Source organism: Perna viridis, chromosome 5 (genome assembly GCF_037379345.1).
Source record: "Perna viridis isolate PV_CMFRI_1.1 ecotype Kerala chromosome 5, ASM3737934v1, whole genome shotgun sequence".
In the NCBI taxonomy this organism is placed as follows: Eukaryota; Metazoa; Mollusca; class Bivalvia; order Mytilida; family Mytilidae; genus Perna; species Perna viridis.
This window is the reverse complement of record NC_142449.1, coordinates 28,558,792-28,585,097: the sequence shown is the minus strand read 5'-3', so window position 1 is coordinate 28,585,097 and position 26,306 is coordinate 28,558,792. Positions and strand designations below refer to the sequence as shown.

Sequence of the window (26,306 nt, the reverse complement as noted above, 5' to 3'; positions counted from 1 at the left end):
TAACTGATGCTGCTTGCCAAAATAAATTGTCCGTAAAATTAACTAGCATACAAAAAGGAATCACACGTTCGTTGAAGGACGAATACGACACATTTCGATATTGGCACAGTGTAATTAGATTAAATTTTCGCTGACAGTCGGTTGGATAACATTGAATATGACCATAGTCACTCTAAGATTACACTAAACAAATGAGCAGACAACGATACAATTTTGATTTATTTTTTATACAATAATACCATGCCAACTTCCATTTTCTGGCAGTTCTTAGGTGCCTGATTTTTTAGAAAACCTATTTTTTGACACCCACAATTTGTTATGGAAACTGATGTATATTTTGTATTATGTTACCATGGCTACAGATTTTCATAGCAAAATAGAAAAGAATATCTTTCTTTTTTGTATAGATTTCCATGATGTAAAGTTTTGAAAAATACATACTTTTTAGAGGAAACAAGCGTTGGATTTGCTTGTTTTAGTGCCTCAATATAGCTTTATTTCCACAAATTATCATCAAGTTATCTGCAATGACCTATCTATATAGTGGAACCTAAACATGAAAGAGTAATCAAGGGAACCAAGGCTATAGCGGTAATCAAACGAATGTAATCCAGGGACAAAGACCAGACATGGAAAACAGACATACACAACAAAGAATATATAAAGTAACTAAAATCATACAAAGTAACAAAAGCAAATGAGCAACTCGGACTCCACTAAAAATAATTTCAATAATTAAGTGTAAAAAGTTTTATTCAGCTACATAGTTAGGAGGGTACTGTAAGTTTACATTTGATGGGCAGTTGGGTGTCTGGCAACATTTGCCTGGGGCTGGTTGGTTCAATGTGCAGACTTGTGGTAGTTGCCATTGGACACACCTAAACAAAAGCAAAATACATTCCATTAAAAATGAAGTACTAAGTGCAACTGCCGAAAAGATAACAAGTACGACTGGTTAATTTGTAAAATGTATGACTATTTAGAATATTTTGTTCATGTTATGGTGTTAATATCCATAAAGATCACTGAAAACCAAAGTGAAATTTACGGTTAATTTTATGTTAATAGAAAGTGCAATCACTTTTCCATCTTTCATTTTTTTTTTTTTTTTTTTTTTGCTGTTAGTAGAGAATGTTACAAATCTCTTGTAACACAAATAGAAAATAAAAGAGAACTGTACATTATCGCCTAGACCGCGTTGAAATGAATAAAATTCACTTAAAATAAACGACAATGATTATAACTGTGATATGTGTAGGTAAAGTAGTATGTAAACAAAGTGATTAATTGTGGACTGATTGCAGTTCTTTTTCAGATATTGATGCATTTCAGTTCAAAAATACCTTACCAATTAGACCCTGATATATACACGGCCATCGCTCGTAGCTAAGGTTTAATGAGCTAGCTCAAAGAAGCAACAATTCGGAGGTATATTTGTCCTCCAAAACGAATTATAGGGCTTTTTAGTGAATGCAAGCTAACAATTCGTAACTTCATCTTGCATACTGGGTTCTTAGAGGAGAAACGGTAACTTTTACTTTTAAAGTCTTTTTGGTATGGCTAGGGTTCAAATCAAACAAAAAAGATGCACTATATGAACAATACTAATCTATGTAATTAACTTACAAAGCCTGACAGTTGTATTGACCAGTTTGTGCATTGACGCACGTGCATTTGTATTCACATCCATCTTTCCATGCTTGTCCCTGTTGATAAACCTGTCCCTTGTAAGCGCATCCTACAAATTTTAAGAAAATAAATTAAGCATGCGGCGGAAACAAGAAGTTTGGAAATTCACCGCGCAACCACTTCTTTCAGACAATTAAAAAAATGTAATGGAAACATAAAAAAAATGTTTTTTACTTTTTTAAAACTGTGTAATATAGAAAGATACATAACGATATCCGGTATTAATGAGATAAAGAATTATGCTGACAGATATTGCGACGCTTTAGGTTTGGCAACAAATGTGCGTAACTTGCAATCGGGTAACCGCATTGGATTGAATTGTATAAAGCTTCGTTCATAATAATGCTAACGGGAATATTGCATGAATAAATTGTCATCTTATAATAATTTCATGCTTTCATGTAGGAAATACACTTACCGTCGGTGAAATGTGTATAAAATATGTATACAAAACAATTTTATATTTTGGAAAAAAAGGGGAAAAAATGAATTACTAAGGTGCTTTCAGTGCTTACTAACTGTATTTTACATGTAAATTTTCAATATCAGATTCGAAGAAAATGTGAGGTAAGTCATTCTGTGTGTTTTGTTGTATCTATAGTCATAAATCGTTCTTGTTAAGTCAAAACGGAAATTTTCATGATTTTATGGATAAATTTTGAGTTATTTTGAATTTATCAATTTGACAAAAATATATCGTAACCAATACAGTTTATATTTGACGGAATTTGATTTTATTCGTTTGTTAATTGATCAAACCATGAAAATCCTGAATGGTATTTTTTTTAACTGTGATGTAAACCATTACCTGTAGATTGTCCGGAAATAGAATGTTGACTTCCGGTGCCAGTTCCTGTCATATGTCCTCCAGAGTGTCCTCCGTGTGTCACTAAACATCAAGAAGGCAAATTAATTGTATTTGTGACAAGTTTTAAAGGATTTTTAGCATATATCCTTCGCCTTCGACAAACGTAAAATGTAAATTCCATATTTAATCCATGCTTTTTCTATTAGAAATGTTTTTTTATAATTCAAGTACGTTTATATTGACACTGTCTTCGAGACAGCAAGACTAAATTATAAACAATTGAGTCATATATTCCTTTCTGTGTACACGCTTTCTTTCTAATGTAGACTATCTGAGCAGATTTTGTGCTTTTTAAAAAGTCAATTAATGCAAAAGAAAATAATGGAACCAGAATGAGACCGGTAATAAAAATAATCTATGGGTAACGATTACACAAAGAAAATAAACTAAAAAAATAACATAAATAAGTCAAATAAACACAGAATAATAGATAGAAGCAAGGCTAGATGAACAATGCGGACTCCACTATAAACTGTTGTCATGTACAAGGTGCACTGGTAGAGTAAGCATCTTCGCTTTTCTATAAACACCCGTTTAGCTTTCCATAAAATGTCACGTCGAGGATAGACAAAAGACTAATTATTTAAAGGTAAACAAATATGCACGTGATCGGTCTCAAACAATTATACAACTTATCAAAATATGTCACAATTGAAAAGGATTAAGTACGGTGCTGAAAAAATAAAACAAATTTCACCCTGCGAAACACCTATCTGTTTAAAGTAAAAATACTGAACACCATTATTTGTATAATAGTGAAGCATTATTTGAGTAGTTTTGATTTAAGCACTTACTGCAATATAAACAGCAGTTATCAGAAACCCATCCGGCGTATTTAGGATCACTGCAGACACTTGCACCATATGAAGAACAATCAACTCCAGCCTTGTCACCGGTACATGATCCTGCAATATATGTACCGTTATTTGTTTGTGCACTGACGAATTTCTGTATTGAAGCATTCCGTGAGTGAGTGCAAGTGCAGGAAATAAAATGAATATACCAATTGATGAATGTTATATTTATGGCATTGTTATTAGAACAAGCAATGAACGGTGCAGATATCAAAACCAGAGGGTATATAATAATATTCAAATGTATTATATGGAACCTCCATCTAAAACACGTGTATCTTAGCAACTACTGCTATATTGTTATCCACCTGTTCTTAGCAATGGACTCGTTTTTTGGTCTTTTTGTTACTTTTGTGTGATTTGAAGTATGTCTTCTTGCTGTTCTTTATTTCATTTTATTATTATTCTTATTTATTATTATTTTTTTGCATTTTGTAGACTTCCGGTGATCAAGAGTTTATAATACTCGCGATATAGAGTTCTACTCAGAGGTGAAGGCCTAAATCAAACGTTTTGCTGTATTTTATTTATGCGTACTTCTGGCATGTTTGTCACCTGAGCACTTGACCAGGTTGTTGTCGAACAGAAAAAGTATGTGATATTAATTATTGTTTTAAATCATATATTAACATGCGTTCAAGAGCAATATCAAATCATAATGCACGACAAAAATGTGTTTGTTTGTTTGTTTGTTTTTTTTGTTTTTTGTTTTTTTTTTTTTGTTGTTGTTATATTTCACTTTATATTACAATATTTTAGTGTACCATGTAACGTTTAAACAAAGTTATATGAGGAAATCATCCATTCTCATATACATACTTATACACAGATCAAATGCTAGTCTTCAACATATAAAAAATTCAAAATACTTTGCCATTTTTATGTGTATATTCTCATGATTGTATATTCCTACTTACCCGTCATGGTGCCTGAAATTTAAATATGAAGATATCAAGGCATTACATTTTCTTTAGACAAGCACTTTCTGTATTATTAATTAATATTATTGACGTATACAAAATGAAATTGATATACCGTGTACTTGAAATTACATCAAAATGTCATATATAGTTGATGTGAATGTGAATGCGTGAAGGTTGCTAGGCTTCCTATGGTAGAGAAGCAGTGACAAATTCTTAAATCCATGATGTGACTCGACCGGTGACCATTTTTACGACATCCAGTTAACTGCGAGGTACTCACGTGTGCCCATGACGTGAACTAAAATCTTGAAAACACAGCGAACTTTGGTAAAAAAAATGATATACAATCGTCGGCAAATATGCTTTTGCTTATAGTATTTGAATAGAGAGGTACTGAAATGAGCTTTACCATCTACAAACATATCTAAAACGAATTGCACGCAAATAACACAAATGTTTACAGGTGTAATCGAACTTATCCTTTAAAAAAAGGAAAGAAACAGTAAAGTGTTGTTTAAATTCTTACAGTAAGGTTATAAATGTGAATACAAATAAGTCTTAATCTTACCAGTCATACCAGTTCCTGTACCGGTCATGCCTGTACCAGTTCCTGTTCCGGTCATGCCTGTTCCAGTTCCTGTTCCAGTCATGCCTGTTCCAGTTCCTGTTCCAGTCATGCCTGTACCAGTTCCTGTTCCGGTCATGCCTGTTCCAGTTCCTGTTCCAGTCATACCTGGAAATCGTCAATCCATGAGTTATATTTGCAACAATGTTAACACAAATGAAAAACATAAAATGCAAATTTACAAGAAATATGTACTTAGAATCTTACTTTGTTTGGCAACATCATTTCGCAAAAAATTTAAATCATATGTGTTATTTAGATTTTACTATGCCCTCAAGGAACAGTTGCACCAGTACATCACATTTTGAAATATTGAAGATTTTTTTTTCTTTTTGAAGGTTCTTCGATCCTATAACTACTCGTTCTTTTCATGTGGGAATGAACTAAACTTATACAATCCCAATTTTTGTCATGAAATATAAATAGCTTAACATACATCCACGAGGTGCCCTAATATCATACTAAATTCCATCAAAAATATATTCACAATAAATTTAAACTTACGAAATATATACAAATAAAACTATTTAAATCTACTTTTCCTAAATGCAAATGCATATTAGTCTGATTTATATTCGTTGTATGGATGAATCAAATGAATTTCACTGTAAATGTTGACAAATTGTTGTTCTATACTCCTTTGTTAGGTGGTGTTTGAATGTTGAACCAGATTAAGTCCGGCATCAGTATGAAATTCTACCATTAGGAACAGATACTCGATTTAGAATATGATAATTTTTGGGCCTCAACCAGTATACAAACAAATATTATAATACCTCCTGGATAATAGGTTTGTCCTGGGTAAGCTGAAAAAGATACAGAATCAAGTCAGTAATTTTATCAATATTCTTATTATATTTTAGACAACGGAAATCTAAATAAAAATCATTATTCGGTGAATTTTACGAAAAGGACATTTATGAATAAAACAATAAAACCATATTAAGCAAACACACACATTAAAGTTATGACATTTTGTGAATTCAATAAATGAATAATTATGACAATAAACTACATACAGAGTATATTAGAGCTAAATCATAAAATATAAAAAAGGGAGGCAGATTATTAAGGGATTAGGTGTCTGATTAACAATCAAAATTTCAAAATTTGTAATGGCTGAGGCTTGATAAATCAAGACCTGTAGAGAAACAAACGTGATTGATGATTTTTTGTTGTACAAAAACAACCAAAAAAACCTCTCAAACACAAATATAACACAATGATTTTTTTACATTTACATTGTCAAACGACGTTTGAATTGAATACTGTCCGAGAATTTTGACTGCATTGACTGTCGCTGCATGGAGCTTAAATGAAATTTGTTTCATAAAACCAGTAACACATAAGAGATTGAAGAGGGATTTGGCATTGAATATATATAAATCAAATGTACCAAAGACCAGAAAAGCAACATCATCAACATGTAAAGCTATATGTAGCACTGACACAAAAACTAAATAAAAACACTAATAGTACATGTTTAAGGAAATAAAAATCGAAGCAATAAAGTTTAAAAAGAAACTTGTTCAGATTTATCTTGTTTGTAAATACAGAAAGTCGTTGTCACAATCAAGACGGAGTAGATTACTAATTGCTTGAAAGTAAAATTAAAAATTTAATTAGCATATATAACCGTTTAAATAATTAGTCAATATTGATCCAGCTTGACAGGTTTTTAAAACAGCACTTATAACTTTTTGTTTCAAACAAAGAAAACCCACATTAAAACATTATTCTGAACACTTATATCGGTCCTAATTTACAATTTTCTGAATTACCACTCGGTACAAATTTGTATACAAATAATTTGAGTATTAAAAAACAAGAAAGAAAGGTAGAGAAATTAGGAATGTAAAATAAAAATATACATTAATTTGTTTTCGATAATTTTGTAATCAAAGTATTGAATCATCAACACAAATACTGTCAATATTTACAAAAGTCAACATCATATGCACGTTATAATACTATATTTTTATTAATTCTTTTGAGAGCCGCTGATAGGTAAACAACAAACAAAGTTCGCCTAAGTAAAAAAAAAACACTGACGTTTATTTTTGTAATTAAGTTCATTCTCGTACCATTTGTGTGTTCACATAACCAAAGCATGCGCAGTTAAAAGGAGCAATACACAAGTTCAAATCACCCTCCTACAGGATTGAGCGAGTGAGTTTGAGTAGAAATAAACAAAAAAATTAAAGCCAATCACTTTCTCTTTTTATCATAAACATTAAAATCACTAGGCAAATTTGAAGTGATACGTATCTTACACAACATTCATCTGTATTACAATTAAAAACAATAAATTGCACAAATGTTTGCTAATTTGTCTTTTCGATATTAGCACTTCTATTACTGCGAGCAAAAGCAAGCGTAGTACAAAAAGCAGCAAGATGTTAACTGGAAAACACACTTCCCCCTCCTGGCTGGAGAATTGGAACGACACCACCACTTGTTCCAGTTATAACTCCAGTTCCACCGGTTCCCGTCATTGTTCCGGTTCCGCCAGTACCAATCATAGTTCCGGATCCGGTCAAATCTATGAAGGTCTTAATTTAGTTTCAAAACAGTTCTTGACTATAGACAGTAATTTAAGACTGTGTACTATTAACAGAAAATATTTGTCTCGATAGTAACACAGTATAAAAGAATATTTGAAAATAGAATTTAGAAAAAAATATATAGGATAGTTAGACTTCAATTGATCAATCACACAGTCACAGTTAATAACTAAAATTTACTGTTTCTATTTAAAAATACTTACAAGAGCATTTGTTGCATGTTTTTGCACAGTTGTCCTTGACCCATCCAGCATATTGTGGGTCACTGCAAACTGTCGTACCATAATCTTTACAGTTTGGTATTTTGTCCATGCACGCAACTAAAATGAATTACGAATGTGCTGATTCATATTAAGTCAAGAGCTACATTAAGTAATTCAAGTTTGTAATTTCATTAGAAAATATTTATTTTAATTTTTGCAGTTTTGAGAAATATTCTTCTTTCATTGTGTAATCATTCAATTATGCGACTTTAACCACTGGGAAATTAAGTTGCATTTTTTTGCAATAATTATTAAATTACAGTATATACAATATATTTCATTAAGCTGCTTAAAGATGTATTGATATTCTGTGACGTCAGTACATTTAATATGACTTTTAATAACAGGAATATCATGTATGTAAAAGGTACAATCTGTTAACCGTCTGTTTATAACATACGATAATAAACAATATATATTATGATAGTTGTTAAAATGTTAAGAAAGTTACAAATCGAAAAAAATGATTCAATTTGTCTGCTGTTAAAATACTATTTTTCACGTTTAACCCAATTAAATGCATTATATCAAGCTGGTAGATAAAACCCATAATAATATGTGTCTAAACCTGAAACTGAAAAGTAGTCTTTTACAATAATTTGTTGTATGTCTCTGTAAATTTAAAATTTTACATTTACATTTGATGTGATACTCCATACACATTGAATTTTATTTCAATCATTTTCTATGCGAGTGATAGAATCAAGAATTACTTATATAATCAACACTGTATATCAGTGTATGCTGAAGCAAAAAAAAATATCGAAGCTTTGAAATCAATGTAAGCCCGTTTCAAAGCCAATACCATATTAAACAATGACACAGTGATTGACATGGCATTACATATATTAACTGCACATTAATTAATTAATTGAAGCAATCAACATTTTTAACTCAAAAAAGCATCAGCATTATCTCCCAAAGCTAGGAACATGTGTGTACCTTGGTATGTCCCGGATCCTACCATTCCACCTGATAATAAGTCTTTCAGTGTTAATAAACATTATCAAAATGTATTCTTATAATAAATTCTAAAGGTATACCTGTCATTTCTGTGGCTGTAAGTAGTGTGATCCATTGCAACGCAGAGGTACCCAAGACTTACCTTTATATGCGCTTTATATTCATCTATCATTTATAAATGTCTTTTGGCACCCCATATTGATAAAATGAATGTTTGACATAACAATGAAAGGCGCGCTTTTGAACAATTTGAACAATAAGCTACTTTAATTAAATATCGTGGATTGAAAATTCACTTGTATTTAGTGTTTCAGTGAAGATTGGTGTATCATGTTGAAAACTGTATCAGTCACTTCATCATTTTTTACTTAATTTTGATATTTAAATCACCAATGGTAGCAAAATGAACAAAGATGTTTTGGATTCAATGTTAATATAAAGGAGAAAAAGAAAGTTTGGCAGATACAATTTACCAACTATTCTACTGCATTATCAATTTTTGAATGAAAACTATGAAAACTATTTTACGTCATTTTTTTCAAGTTTTTTTTCAACATGTTCTGTGTAACAGTCGTTTGAATGGAAAACAATATATATTTTGGTTGCAAGAAGGGTTACAATTTAAGGCAGGATTTTGTTCCTTTTCGAATAGGGAATCGAGAAAAGGTTATTTTTCTTTTCGAAATGATGGCTGATTCTTTTTCAACTTCTTCTTTGTTTGTTTGTTTGCCTTTAGAAGTTAAGCATGAAGCATAAGCTATTTCGGGACAGAGGTTTATGATGTGAATGAAAAAATTATATCATTCAAGATCTTTTTAACTCTATCATTTTCCCCCTTTTCTGAACTATATTTATTGTGTGCTTTTGGCAATGGGCTTCAAGGTGGTAAGTGTAAATCGTCATTACTGAAAACTAAACTAAGAGTTGTATTTAGACAATATTTAAACATTAATCTAGTGCATACCTTTACAGAGAAAATATGAAAAAAGGACATCTAAAGATTTCTATAAGATAACCGAGTTAATCTTCCAAGTTCATTTTGAAATTATTGTTTTTATATTCTAATGAGAACAAGAAACAAAATCACCAAATGAATAAATATCAAATTAGGATCATTAAACCATTTTTAAAAATTGTTTATCTTTAAGATTATTTTTTTTAAATAATTGTCACTATTTACCTGTTCCTCCTGTCCCTCCAGTTCCAGTTCCAGGTTGATATGTACCCCCTCCTGTACCTGTAAGTGTTCCTCCCGTACCTGTTCCTCCTGTACCTGGATATGTTCCTCCTGTTCCTGTTCCTCCTGTACCTGGATATGTTCCTCCTGTTCCTGTTCCTCCTGTTCCTGTTCCTCCTGTACCTGGATAAGTTCCACCAGTTCCGCCAGTCCCGGTCACGGTTCCTGTACCCCCAGTTCCAGGTTGATATGTACCCCCTCCTGTACCTGGATAAGTTCCTCCTGTTCCCCCTGTTCCAGGATAAGTTCCACCAGTTCCGCCAGTCCCGGTAATGGTTCCCCCTGTCCCTCCAGTTCCTGTCCCCCCAGTTCCAGGTTGATATGTACCCCCACCTGTAAGAGTTCCTCCCGTACCTGTTCCCCCTGTACCTGGATAAGTTCCGCCAGTTCCGGTCATGGTTCCGCCAGTACCGGTCATGGTTCCCCCTGTTCCGCCTGTCCCAGTCATGGTACCCCCTGTTCCGGTCATGGTCCCTCCAGTTCCTGTTGCTACCATTCCAGTGTAAACTGAACCTCCAGCTAATATATGAAAAAAATGTGTCTATTAAGAAATGAGTGACATTGATCATTTGAAAACAACATTTAAACTAACCAAAACCGGAACATAATTTTACTTCTTTGCTTTTTTACACTCAATTTTAGGTAGATCATACCTAATATTTCTAGTAGAAGGATTTTCCCAGTTTTTTTCTCGAAAATGACCTTGAATGAACATACTTTGATATTTTGATACAAAGAATAGTCAATTGACAAACTTCCATGCCCAAAAAAGAAAATTGGGGTCCCCGAAATCTTTTTCTTGTAATGTTTAAAAAACTAAAACTCCCATTGCTTTCTAAAGTACATTATACCGTCAATTATCTCCCTTTTAAAAAAAATTGTCCAACAACTGTCTCTCTTTAAAAAAGGATTTTATGCAGGCAGCTCATATTGGTAAGTTTAACATACAAATTTTTATGTAAAAATTCTTTTAAAATATTTTGAATACATTATTTTTTACATCATTTGAACACTATTTGTTAATTGAATATATATGTTTGTAGGATTTTGCAAGATGACAGAAAAGGTTTTATCTACCCTAATATACAATATTACTTACAGCACAAACATGTTCTTGCACAGTTGTCTCTGACCCATCCCGAATACTTTGGATCAGTACATGTACCACCACGAGCATAATCAGCGCAGTTGCTTTGTTTATCCATACATGTAACTAAAACATTGAAAGAGCATTCATTTCTTCTATACCAAAATGGCATTAAAACCAATCTGATAATGTGATATTTCTGGAATCCAAATATCAACGTATATGTAATAGTGTATCTTTGCCGAAATCTAGGATACATCCAAAGTATATGAAAATGTGGTTTACATTCTTTTAGGCGATCTGAGATAGTATTTCTTTTTTACAAATGTACAGATAATCAAATACTTATTTCATTAAAAAATAAATGTTAACTCCTCCCTTAAAAGCACATGCATGAATCACCTTCTGTTTAATTTTTATAAACACTGCTTCTTAATTTCTAAATTTTTTTCAAAAATGTATGTGCATAAAAAATCTTATGTTAATACATTTATTATGAATATAGTAAAAAAATGCATTATGAAGTATACAAAGTTTAAAAAACGATTCAGTATATAATGTATCTAAATAATGAATATTGACATTCTTATATAAGTATGTTTGCGTCCTATAATTTTTTTATATAAAAAAAACAATACGAAATTAAAACCTCTGATACATGCATTTTTAAAATGAGAAAAGAAATGACTTCAGGATAACGTATCCCATGTGTCCATTTAACCCTTAAGAGATAGTATTGCTCTTGTATGCAAACAAAGCAAAATCTAGTTTTACCGTGATACGTTTAGTAAAATATCAGAAGCGTATTACAATATTGTTACCAAGGACAGTTACCATTTATTGTTTGTTCAATGCAATACACCAGGATTGTCTCTCCCGATCATTACCACACAACTATTTGATTTCGTTAATAGACGGCAATTCTCTTTTGAGACATTTACTAGAATAGGTTACATGCACCATGATACGCCTGAAGTATGATAAGACCATGCTGTGTCTTAAATTTGATAATATGATAATGACATATTACGTGTAAAATATAATATTACCATGTAAAAATTTATTTTATCATGACAAGCATAATAGTGTTATGTTACAATGTTAAGTGTACATATATATGCTAGTCGATGACATATAAAATTATAAAGGATAATATGCAAATATGGTACATATATGTATGATGTTTACCATGAGGAGAATACAAGTAGTATGCTACAAGGATACGTAAAGTATGAACTTGCCATGAAACGTGTACCAGTATTATGTTAACCTTTATACATATACTGGTATTACGTTTCAAATTTTACCAACGTAATGATTCCATGATAGTTCAACATTGTTTACATAAAATTCATGTGAAACTCACTAAGCATGAATTACTATGATTTTCATTAACAACGATATGGAAGTCACATGCATCATGCTAAGATTAAAATGATATACACAGTTTTTCTACTTCATATGATTTACTGTGACGTTCACAAAATTTTAACATGAATTTAATATGATTTTAATCAAAATTTATCAAATAGAATTTGTGACAGATTTTATGTGAATTCATTTAAAAAAGGATTTTTTTTTAATTTTCGATTTTCTAATGTACTAATTTACACAATTTACTGAATAGTCAGGTCAACCGTGAAAACAACGAAGTTGATTTTTACACAAAAAGCCGTTCATCATTTGCAAAGCATGTTTTTGATACCCGCAAATATTTGCTAAGTGTACCGGATAAATGATACAGATCCTGTACACATCGCTTTAAGGAGGTAGACCTAGGATAAGGGACACAACTCTTCAAAATCATTGGAACGTTTGTACTCAGCATTTTACATCAATCTTATGTAAACATCTAATTAACTTGGATTCATTTTCTTCTGCTTCAAACCAGAGCTTGAGAGGCTTTGGTGTAATTGAATATAATACAAACATATCACTGATTTTATGAGTTACCCTAAGTCTACATTCTTAACTTGTAAATTGTTTGGAAAATTACAAAAATCTAATAGTGGTTTCATTATTTGTGCCGGTCGATATAGGATGTGAGATAAAATGATCAAAGCGGATATTAAAACAGTATTTTTTGTCAAATTTCAGTGGAACTAATATTAAAATATAAACATTAATAAATGTGAATACTTTTTTTAAATATCTTTGATTAAATATTAAAATGTAACAAAGAAAGAAGTGATCAATGTTGAACAAAACAATACAAGTTATTGAGAAAGATGATAAATAATAGAATACAATGCTATTGGTGATTTTCACGGATTATATGAGACCATATTTCATGTGAATATCTCGTATAACAATTATATTCTACTGGAGTGTCTTAAATTTCAAGAACGTTTTCACTTCCAAATCGCTTAACATCCTCAAAGTTGTGAAATTACACGCGTCGTTTGTGACGTTACACATTAACATACTATGATGTATTAATAAAAACGTTATTTTAAAAGAATTTAACGCATTCTTGTTTTTTTAGATAATATTATTACTGGATGCTTGTTTTATCTCCGCTTTCACAAAAGCAATATATTTTCAAATCCGCTCCCATATCCCTCTGTCTACGGAGCATATTCACAGGGACATGTTATCGTTAAGCTATCCACTCATTAAAATTACTGAATCGCTTGGCATAATTTTGGCACCAAAAAATCTTATTTGTTCACCGTGTTTTAGTTTTCCATTCGTCTTTAGTCTACCCTAGACTTGACATTTTATTAGTAACTCGGCTGATGTTTCGAAAGAAGCAGAGGACGCTTACCTTACCGGTGCACCTGGTCCATGCTCCCATTTTTATTGGAATCTGAGTTGCTCATTAACTTGTGTTATTTTGTATGTATTATTTTGGTTGTTCTATGTTGTTTGTTGTGTTTGTCTGTTTTCTATGCCTGGTCTTTGTCTCTTAATTAAATTCTATTGATTTCAGCTAGAATCATGGTTCCCATAATTACTCTTTCACTCCCTTGTCATTGCAAGCAATTTTTAAACGTCAATAACACGCCGTCAGTCAAGTCATTGAATTTATCATAAAAGACATGCGAGATGGACATTAATTCTTTTATACTGAATTGAGAAAAAAAAACAATACTTCCTTTTATGTAGACGTAATGATTAGCTTAGCATAAAAAATAACAAAAGCAAAACGCCTCAAGGTAGATCATATAAAGTAATAATTAAAGTTCATATTGAAAACTATATCTTAGGTGTTATAATTTCTCTTTTTTTTTTTCAGGAGAATACAGTGACTACACTTTATTTAGAACAAAAATGTTTATATGCATAACCATTGACCCAGTACATTGGAGATATAGAATACTTATGATCAACCTTGAGTATGCAAAGCAAAGCAAGTTAATGTGTATACCTCCCGTATTAGTCATGCTACCAGTGCCACCACTTGGCGCCTTTGTCCCAAAGAAGAGATGGAATCCTGAAATAATCTAGACTTATCTATTTCGTTTTCGTTCTTGTTTTTGATAATTTTGTTTTGTACTACCATGCCAAAGAGATGTTTAAACATTTGAAATTCCAATCGTTGAATTTTGCCTTATCTATTTTTGCTTAGTTCAAAGACTTCAAATAAAGGAAAGAGAATGGATACATATATCAATCTCCGGCGCTGATTTTCTTTTTCCGCTATATTAAAACTTATAGAAATCTGCCACTCAGTACTAACTTCGTCTTTTCAATACAAATTTGTACAGTACAAATTTGTAATCAAAAGTATTTTTGCCTTGTGGCAACTTTATTCATCCTTTACATCAATGCTGATTAGATAGCGGAATACTGCGTTTTTTAAAAGCAATAATTATATCTGCAGAGGAGTAAGTTTCGTAAATATGCATGAGAAAATCATGTGATAATGTTATTTTGGTACCGTTTGTATGTAACGGTGGAAAAAGATAAAAACTTTAACCTGAAACTTGTTAAAATCACATTTCCAAAGGTCGATCAAACGACATAAGATACTAGTTGGTAATGAATTTCTTGTTAAATGTTGTACAATTTTTTATTACACGACAAACGGCTACCAAAACTGTTGAGAAAAATATGACATGAGCAAAAAATAAAAATGAAACAAATTGTGCATAAGCAGATAGCCAAAGCCTGCATGATTTATGGTTAGTAGTGAGACTTTTCATTTAATCTTCAAAGTAATATTTTAGTTTACAGTCTGCTTCATTGGTCCAATCCCAATCCTACTTTTTATTATGACAGTTGACATTACATTTATAAACACATATTTATATTTTACTTTTGTTATAATTTGAACCTTATTTGAAAATAAAACATGCCAATATGAATGTACTATTTAAATAATCATGCGTTCTTGACAGACACCTCGCCCAAATTCAGATTTATGTCCCCAAACACTGGCTACCGATATCCTTTAGATGGGCAGTTTAACTCATCCAAGGTCTAAAATAGATTTAATTAAATTATGACTATTCCACATACCACCATCTCCACCTCCAGTACCGCCGGTCATTGTTCCCCCTGTCATTGTTCCTCCAGTTCCCCCGGTCATTGTTCCCCCTGTCATTGTTCCCCCAGTCATGGTTCCACCAGTCATTGACCCTCCACCTAAAACAAAAAATAAAGATATTATCATACAAAATTAACGTATTGTTATATATTAGTTAACGTAAAACAGAAGTGTTTATGTATGTATTTAAAGTTGGACAACAACGAAGGTTATTTCAATTATAAATTACTTTTTGTGGGTTTTTGGACATTTTGTTTGTCCAAGAAACGTATTCTTCAATGTACGTTAAAAGACGAAATTTCTAAAATTACATCTTTCTTTATTTTTATCACTCATGTCGTTTGAAATTTTCGTAGAGCAATTGTGATGAGCATATCAACTTTTTTAATCAGAAGTTTAAAGTTTAAATTAGGTCAGCTTCGAGATTATGATTCGTTGTGATATATTACTTACAAAACCAAAGTTTGTTTAAAAAAGCAACGTGTCATATTTTGAAGTTGATTCTATTTCCATTTGACCAGTAAAAAATGAAACTATAAAGTGTTCGATTTTTATTATTTAGATAAAAAGAGTCATGGTGATCATACATGTATATGAGCATAACATATAGCTATTGAATCCTGAGTGGCGGGGGTTTGAACCTCACTATCTTTCGGAAGAAATATTTCTTGTTCTTTTATAAAATTTTGACAAATATAAGCAGATATCTTGAGTGGTAGTGAATTGTGTAATAACATAATGTTGAGAATATTTGCATGTGCGACACATCAGCATGCTTGTGTAGGTACATTGTATTTGTTGAATAATTTGGGATCTTATTTTAGAATGGGTATCCAAATGATAGATGTTAGCGTTGTTTTAAGAAACAAAACGCAAACTCAATGATGCTACCATAATGACTATACTGGTCTCTTTACCGGAGTGGGGTTTTGGCACTTAGTCCAAAATTTTGTAATTAGCAATCGTCTGTTCTAAATACTAATTAGATTAAAAAAAAATAATCAGGTATCACGTCAAAAGTACATGGTACACGTCCATTTGTTTTTACAGAGATGTTTAAGTGGATGACCCGTACAACAATGAGAAGAAAACACGTACTGCGAAGTACTTTTATTCGTGAGTACCTAATGTCGTGCATTCGGGGGAAAAGATCAGTTTATAGATTCTTTAATTCGTCGGTTTGACTCTCGTATCTGACAATGTAATGGAAAAATTCCTTTTCGTTGGAAACCAAATTCCGTGGTATACCAAACCCATAAAGATTTTACCCCACGAAAAATAATATTTTAACAGTATGTTTTGCACACGAAAACTTACATTTTCCACAAAAGTTGGCACAGTTGTCGGTTACCCATGAGGCGTAGGTCGGGTCAGTGCACACTGCATCTCCGTAGTCTTTGCAGTTTTGGAGTTTATCAACACAGCCTTGCAAGTAAATTAATTAGTTATAATTTCAGATCTACCAACATATATAGATAATTTCCGCAATAACAACCGTTATAGAAGAGTTAAAAGAACTACGGAAGGAGATTACTTCCCATTACATTGGATATATGACAACAGTCAATGGGCATGCATTGTGTACAAAGTGAATAGGGAACCAAAATAAATCATAGGCATATATTTTTTTTATAAACACGGTTTGCTCTTATTAACTTGATAAACGGTAAAATCCACTAATGTAATGCATGATATTATGATAAATTTAAAAGAGAAGATGAATAGGGAGAATGAACTGTCCCGGGGCAAAAGCAAACGTGAAGGGTGTGTAGAGCTAAACACAGTTTTGTTGTTGAACTTTGTATGCATGGTAATTGCCTCTTTCTCTTTTCCCGTCCTCAGTTTGTTTAAAAACTGACTGGAAAGATCTAAGTGAATCTAGAAAAGTTTCAAGTATAATTAAAAGTGAGTAAGTAAACAAAGACTAAGTACATACAAAATGTAGTGAACTTAATAAAATAATTATATATGAAACTGAATTAAACGCATAAAGACGTAAACAAAAACTAAAGCACAAGAAATATGAACATTCCCCAAAGCGGAAGTGACATCATGCGATCTGAAAAAGTAAGCATGTCCAGCTCGTCCAGCGGCACCCATCATATTGCAAGTGAATGTTTTACGGCGTAAGTCTAATAACTATTATGCAGCTCTGCGACACGAGCCACAAAGGAGTCAATCAAAAACGATTCATATAACTGAAATTGATATTAAACAAATAGGATGTTACAGTACGGTTGACGAACAAGCTTAGATACACATTATATTTAAAAACAAAATCTACGTCTCAAACGGAAAATTGAAAGAAGAAAAGGTTTTGTATACACTTACTAGTAGTCATGGATCCTCCTCCATTTATCATTACCTGTCCTCCTCCTGAATAAGAAATGATACTTCAATCCAGCCGAAATCAAAGTCAATTTACTAACTCGAAGTTGAATGATACTTCGTACAGGATAAAGGAGGTGGACCTAGGGTAAGGGACACAACACTTAAAAATCATCGGAACGTTTGTATTTAACATTTTACATCAATCTCATATAAGCATTAAAGTAACTTGGATTGATTTTATTCTGTTTCAAATGAAAGCTTGATAGGCTTTGGTAACACTGAATATGATACAAACATATCACTGATTTCAAGAGTAGTTTCCCTTACCTTAGGTCTACCTCCATGACGTAGTAAGCGCTTTATAATCCATTTGCAACAGATAAAAAGAAACACAAAACCATTTTTTCTATATTGAGAAATTAAGAAACACTTGGTAATGCTATTTGTGCAAAGTTTGTATATTTGAGTCTATAAAGATATATTTGACGATAATGCAGGGTTGGTTTATTGAAATGAAACAAAAAAGTGTAATGAAACTCTCACGTCTACGTTACTTTACATCAAAAAAAAAATCTATAAACAGCTTTTCAATCAATTTTAGTGGACAAAACTGTCTTTATTTACATGAATTAGAATTACTTAGAAGCCTTTAATACAACAGGTCTTATTTTGATACTAATCAATGTACGAGCAATAATCAAGGGAACAGAGATGCTAGCGGAAATCAAAAGAATGTTACCTAAGGACAAAAACCAGGCATGGAGAACAAACACACAAAACGAAGAACAGAAAAAAAAACAAAAATACATTCAAAGTAACAAGAGTAAATGAGCAACTCGGACTCCACTAAAAACTGGAAGCATGGACCAGGTGCACCAGTAGGGTAAGCGTCAAAAACAGGTGTACCGATATAGACTTACCTGTTCCGCCAGTGCCTGAAATAGTGTGTAAATATTTAATATTTGGAGAATAAGACCTATTCATTTGTAAATTATGATACCTAATTTCCTATTATGGATATCTCTAATTCTAATCTATCCATTTTTAATCAAATATGCTGACAAAAGCGGTAATTATACTTAAATTTTCTGATGATTCGACCTGTTGAATTTTTATCCGGTTACTTAATAATTGTTTTCATTATAACATCCCAATGAGAGGTGTTTCAAGGGAAAAATGTCATTACACGTTTTCATATATTTTAAAACATATGAAAATTCATTTAAAGAACCGATATGGAAATATATGTTTCTGTTCCTTTAAAATCACATAGGAAACAAATGTCTCCCCAGCTAGTATTAAAAACCCTACATTTTACACACAATATCTGCTCTGAAAAACATTAAAAACCGAAGATTTGTTTAACTTATTTTTCACGAATTAGTTTGTTAGATCTTAACATAAATTTCTTATGTTTTTCATGGCGTCCTTTTAATATGAAAAACACAAGAGAAACATACATGTATATACAATGATTTTCCAGACTTTTCCTAAACACATGAAAAACTTGTTGGAATGTTTGTCCTGTGAACATTGTGTTAAAATCACTCAACTGATCCATGCTTGGAAGAAACATTATATGTTCTCAACATCACAAACATCTTTTGTCTTTCTATCATATTTTTCAAATGTATAAAAATAGATTAGACCTACCGCCTCCGCTTGGTGTGAAGCTACATTTAGGGGAGCTGCAACATCCAGATGCGTCTTTTACCAATTGACAACCTTGTGGCAAGTTGCCATAGGTTGGACAGCTATTTAAATTAGAATAGAAAAACAATTAACCAAAACAGTATATGTGCTCAATAAACTTTATTCTTATTTATCATTATTTTCCGATCAACATTTAGACGCGAAGAGTAGCAAAATAAACGGACAGCATCATTTACTTGAACGTAAAAAGCATAGGTGTAAAATTTGGTTCTGTATCTCTTTATGTATGCGATTTTACCACTGTTTGTTACAGCATATTGATTATTTAATTGAATTGTACTCAAACGACTAAATTATTAACTCCTGTAATGTATAGTTGATTCTTGAGATATATCCATAAAAAACAATCGTTTCTCATTTGTTAAGCCAGATTCTTTTATCTCAGTTTCCGTTATATAGAAGACGTATTATCTTTTAAAAAGTCCTAGTTTCTTGCATTTTACACGTCGCATCTACCCCAAAGAACTTGAGATAAAGGACACTATAAAAGGCAATTTGTCCACCGTGACAAAATTTTACTTTCGTCTTTCGTCTACAAAGGACTTAACATTTTATAAGCAACTAATCTGGGTTTTCTTCTCTGAAAAGCAGTGGACGCTAATCCTACCGGTGCACCTGGTTCATATTCCCGGTTTTTGATGAGTCCGAATTGCTCATTTGCTTTTGTTACTAAGTACATGTTATTTTTGTTATTTTATGTTCTTTTTCGTGTGTGTCTGTTTTGCCTATTTGGTTTTTAATGTTGGATTATAAGCTTTTGATTTCCAATCGAACATTGATTCCCTTGATTAACATGGTATTTTTGTTTCAATTATATTTAAAAGGAAAATCTGAAACCTTACATAAACTAAGCACTTTCGGAACTGAAAAGACATTTCTGGCCTTGGAGCTTATTTTCTAGTTTCCTTCTATTTTATGAAAAACAATCATCTAAAACCTACAACAACAAAACACGAAAAACGTCTTATAACGATTGAATATAATAATTATCTAAAAAGGGCAACTTACATGTCTTTACATGTGTAGTGTCCTGTTGAAGCATCTGTACATTGGCAGTTGTATTTACAGGGTACAGTCCAGGATTGTCCTTGTTGGTATGTTCGTCCCTCATAAAGACATCCGCCTGAAGCAAATAACATGCATAGTTAAGGAGGTAGATCTAGGGTAAGGGACAGAACTCTTTAAATCAGCGATATGTTTATATCATATTCAATTTTATCAAAAACCTTTCAAGCTTTCCTTTGAAACAGAATGAAATCAGTCCAAGTTACTTTGATGCTTACTTGCGATTGATGTCAAATGCTGAATTCAAACGCTCCAATCATTTGTTGACATTGCAAGAGTAAGCCCTGCCCTTGAAAGTAATACTTTTAAGTACCATTCTTTAAAAAATGGCACATCGTTTTTCTCAATTTGGTCTTTTTTGCCTCAAACATATTCAAATACATGTAGAAAACAATTGAAAAACCATTTAAATTTATCCTAAAAGCATTGGTGATGTAGATATTTTTTTAATAAAAGTAAAAAAAAATCGTGAAACTTTTCCCGCCATTTTTTCATAATGCATTTCAACTAAATTGACCTATCAATACATTAAAAAAGACAAACCTATGAGCAACTCGGCGGATGTTTCTAGAAAAGCAGAGGACGCTTACCCTACCGATGCATCTGGTCCATGCTCCCAGTTTTTAGTGGAGTCCGGGTTGCTCATTTACTTTTGTTACTTTGTATGTATGATTTTAGTTACTTTATGTTCTTTGTTGTGTACGTCTGTTTTCCATGTCTAGTCTTTGTCCCTGGATTACATTCTTTTGATTACCGCTATAACCTTGGTTCCCTTGATTACTCTCTTACAAAGACTTTCATAGTAATTCCTTAAGGTTATGAGGTATAAATACTTTGCAAAATGCAATAAAATCTCTGCGTTTTTTTACCCTCATGTACCACACCTCATACACATTTTGCCTAATTGTTAGACGGATAAATACTTAAAAGAGATCCGCCTCGGAGAGAAAACTATATAAGTCCGTGTACAATAACATACTATGCCCTTTAATAGGAGTAATTCATTAAAAAAAAACACATCCGCCAGGATAGGGGAAAAACATAATTTAATTTACTTTTACAAATAATGCCCACTCTTCAAAGGTGTTTTCTCCGAGAACAGTAATCCTTAATATTAATCTTTACTTAGATGACAGAAAAAGATTGAAATATATATATAGGTGAACTAACCGAACCCGCTCTTTACCGCACACATTTTCAAGTATGGAAGGGGGTTCTGTTTCGTAGGTTTCCTTGACTGTCGAGGCATTCTTTTATTCAGAAATAATTATCTATTCAAATTAATAGACAGAATTGTTTATAGATTTGGTTTTGAATACTTCTTGTTGACAATTAATTTTTCGATTAAGATCTTCCTATATATTTGATTCGAATGCAGTTGGTGGGTTGTTATTCCTTGAAACACGTGTACAACATATCGAAGTTTGCAATATATATTATTGGTATTTTTGTATTTTATAACCAAAGGGTCGAGACAACTTCTTGTGGACCTAAGTTCTTCGAAGGCAATCACTAAACCAGTTAGTCATACTTGTCTAGTTACGAAAAATATCACACTATTCATCACTTTTTTTCAACATTTGCAAAATTACAAATTTCAAAAGTATTACAATTACAAAAACTGTTATTACGTGCAGTTGTTAATATGCGTTCTATACTGATGCGAAATATAACACGAATAGCCTAGGCTAATGTGGTATTGGATAATCGTCCTCTTCCTAAACTGTTAAAATAATGATCATAAAGATCTGGTGAAGTGATAATTTCTGGGTTTACTATGTATGGTATGTCTAGAAAATTGAAAAGACCTCACCTTATTGGTCACTATAGGATATTGTGGCCAATCAAATCAGGTCTTAAATTCACAAGAAGTAAACATTTGTGTGCTTAAGATGGACAAGGTTGGTGGACAGCTTTTTGTTTAATTATTTGTAAGCGATGATTGTTTTGGCGTTACGCTGTTTAAAGTAATAATAATGTAATTTGACTAATATGGCAAAATACTAAATACAATAAATTGTTTTGTAAACATATATTTGGTTCAAAATGGACGATTTTAGTAATTAAGTAGGAGTCTTTATAACAGTCAGACAGTAGGTGATCCATGCATGTCAAACATTCGCCCGAATTAACTTTTATTTCTTATTCAAAACCAGTTACTGACCACTTAAACCATCTTACTTTGTTATTTGTCTGTTGTTGCACTTTCAATATCATACAATTATAAAGATTGTATAGAATATTGACACTTTGCATGTGCTATCGTTTTTGGTTTGGTTTGATTTGGTTAATTATCGTGGATGATGAATGTATGGTTTTCTCAATAATACAGATTTAAATACATGAATGGCTATTATTACATTATAGCTGATCTGATCCGATAGAAAGCGTTTAGCTAGATCCTTTAATCTCAGTTTCCGCTATATAGATGACGTATTATCTTTAAACAATCCTAATTTCGGGGATTTGATACATCGCATCTACCCCGAAGAACTTGAGATAAATGATACTACAGACACTGTGAGGTCAGCCTCATATCTTGACCTATACGTAGAAATCGATGGTAAAGAAAACTTTTGACCAAACTTTACGACAAACGTGATGACTTTTCATTCAGAATTGTCAACTTTCCTTTCATCTGTGCAACACCCCTTCGGCTCCTGCGTATGGAGTGTTCATATCACAACTCATACGTTATGCCAGAGCTTGCCGAAACTATACAGACTTTTTGTATCGCGCTAGAACTTTAACAAATGGGCTTCTGGAACAGGGTTATGTTGCTACAAAATTGAAGTCATTATTACAGACGTTTTATGGTCGTCATCATAAACTCGTGGATCGTTATGGTGTATCCATCTGCACCATGAAAACTGATTTATTCAACAGGGCATAGTTTTCCTTTCCTCGTTCGTCTACCCTGGACTTGACTTTTTATGAGCAACTCGGTGGGTGTTTCTAGAAAAGCAGAGGACGCTTACCTTACCGGTGCACCTGGTCCATGCTCCCAGTTTTTAGTAGAGTCCGAGTTGCTCATTTGCGTTTGTTATTTTGTATGTATGATTTTAATTACTTTGTGTTCTTTGTTGTGTATGTTTTCCATGTCTGGTCTTTGTCCCTGGATTATATTCTTTTGATTACCGCTATAACTTTGGTTCCCTTTATTACTCTTACATAAAAAATGCACATTGTAGACCATAAAAATTGTTTGGAGTGTTCTTCTACAGACTGATTAACCTCTAATATGAGCAGTGTCTGAATGTTATATGGACTGGCTATTAATAATTCGTAAACGATGACATAAACAGGCTTAATGCTCTGTTTAAATAAATTACGAAGATAGCCACTAAGACTAGCAAGGTAACGAATATAATTACCAAATAACTTTCTTATTAATAATTTGTAAACGATAACAGATTTATATTGAATGATCTGTATATCAGTAATCCTTTCAGGCACGTATTTAGTCTACAAGCTGTCTACCAAACATGTAATATATCCAGATAAGATAAGAGAAGGTGAAGAGCTATTTCATGCTGTGATAATGGCATGCTTTAAGTGCAAAAATAATAATTCGTGAAGAATTATAAATAGTATCAGAGATTAACAATGCGACATTGTTGCACTTATGATTTCAGAAATAGTAAAGGAAAACGTCAATTTCGCAAAACGACGTGTACAACATTCCAGCACACATCAAACGGGCCGTAATCAAATTGAAATATGCCTTACATTTAATAAAGTTTATAAGAATTATTAACGATCATTTCGGAATAAATCAAACTTGATGTCATTAGTTGCATTGTGCTCTCCAATTTAAGAATAATACACAGTTGCGCTAAGTTCATCTTAAAGATTGAAAACAAATGAATTATTTATATGAATAATATAAATGTTAATATTGGGAGAGATAGATCTACGTGTATTGCTATTACTGTTATAACGAGAATATGCATAGTGAATATATCATTGAGACAACAACCCAAACTGGATATACATGTCAGTCCAAGTCCATTTTTTGGGCTTCAATGAACGACGTGGAAACCTCACACCACAGTGAAGGCTGCAGCTGACCCCAAATATCATTATATGCATATATAACGAAAGAGATGCTTCTATATACTCCAGTAACATAAAAATAAACTAAAGGTGAAAACGGAACAAGACAGACACAGGTAAGAAACAGGCGCAAACAATGCAGCGGGATAAGTTCTTTGGCGGGATCACAACCCTCCCCCGTTAAAATCTGACCAGAGTGGGAATATATTATACAATAAAACGCACATAAAATGCAGTTAAAAATGTCTGAGTCCCCTGCTACAACGGAAATAAATAAATTAATATAAATTACACAAAGTTACTAAGAACTGTTAGCAGTTAACTGACATGCCAACTCCACACCAGTTTAAAACTACAAAACGTTGTGTCCCCATCGTATGTATAATCATTCCCAATAGTACGTAAAATCAATCCTAATGGTATGATTAAATTTGTATGATGTGGTCTAACTGAATAAAATTATATTTGGGATTACATCACGCGTGCATGTTTCGCAATAACAAAACATCACTATAACTCTATACTATAAAACATTCCCATTGTAATACTTATATATAAATATACATGTGTTATGTAAGAACGTATTAGAAAAAACACTATACCTGCTTGTCTTTTGTATACGTGCCTAACTTTTCTAACTCCTTTTAGATCGGTGGCCGCAGCCAGTCCGACGATAAATAATAGAAGAAAATATTTCATTTTCTCTGTGCGCAAGCGAATGTCTTTATGTCCACTATTCAAGTGCTTGTGCCATCGAGGGTACAAAATCTCTTACTTTTATAAGATAGCCATTATCTCTAACTGTAAGGAGGTCAAAATCTTCAAACGTCAAAATACAGTTGATTGGTTTATCCTGCAGCCCAAAAGTCAAATATCAACATGCAAATGTTTTGGTGGTTCTTGATACTTGCTTTTAATGACGTCATCAACGTAATTATATTTTAATTTGTAAATGTATCAATGTTTGTAGAATGTTTTCAAACATCATGACGGTAGTCTTGAAACATTGATTAATTCATCGTACAAATGGAAGACCTCAATTACGGACATTTTTATTCAATAAATAAACAACTTTTGAAAGATGTTGTGACCATGACAAGGGATAAGATAGGTTCTTTGTTTACAAAACTATTTACTGGATACTCAATCTTGTACTTAAAGACTGGGACTTAGGGTTTTTTTTTTTTTTTTTTTTTTCTTTAATTAGTTACTTCTGATTTGGCATTGTTTTAAGTCGAAAGATTATGTCATTATATTGGTGTTAACAAAATTCATAAAAGGTTTATAAGATTTAGAATATCAAGAAAAATCCACGCTGATATTAATATCCTTTTGTGTTTTTCAGACATCAAAGTTTGAATTTCTAACAATATTATACCATTTAGTGTGTAATTGCAGCCCATTTTGGCTTCACTAGTATTGAATTGTTCATTATGATTATACTGATGCTTTATAACCAAAAAAAAAAATTAGTGATTTTTTTATGGGTGATAGTACAATTTTATGGTATTGATTCTGTGTAATCAAAATGTATTTTTTGGGGGATTTATTTGAATCGCGGAACGAAGACCAATCG

At 32.2% G+C, this 26,306-nt stretch overlaps 1 protein-coding gene across 5 annotated transcripts; it reads right to left on the bottom strand.

Moving 5' to 3' along the window:
- Positions 1 to 735: 735 nt before the first annotated feature.
- Positions 736 to 25,495, bottom strand: LOC148616969 (uncharacterized). 5 transcript variants are annotated; one of them, XM_088584162.1, is made up of 20 exons: positions 25,333 to 25,495; positions 20,618 to 20,732; positions 19,550 to 19,650; positions 18,817 to 18,831; positions 17,897 to 17,941; positions 16,883 to 16,990; positions 15,538 to 15,663; positions 14,444 to 14,509; positions 11,086 to 11,199; positions 9,930 to 10,505; positions 8,729 to 8,758; positions 7,727 to 7,843; positions 7,376 to 7,501; positions 5,736 to 5,765; positions 4,903 to 5,067; positions 4,329 to 4,340; positions 3,352 to 3,462; positions 2,498 to 2,578; positions 1,627 to 1,738; positions 736 to 878 (listed from the first exon to the last, which is right to left on the bottom strand). In XM_088584162.1, the coding sequence occupies exons 1-20, from the start codon at positions 25,427 to 25,429 to the stop codon at positions 752 to 754; spliced, it is 2,274 nt and encodes a 757-aa protein (XP_088440288.1). In that variant the 5' UTR covers positions 25,430 to 25,495; the 3' UTR covers positions 736 to 751. The 5 variants fall into 5 exon arrangements, with proteins under 5 accessions (XP_088440288.1, XP_088440291.1, XP_088440292.1 ...); XM_088584165.1 differs by having other exon boundaries at positions 10,356 to 10,505; XM_088584166.1 differs by lacking the exon at positions 8,729 to 8,758 and having other exon boundaries at positions 10,356 to 10,505.
- Positions 25,496 to 26,306: the final 811 nt, after the last annotated feature.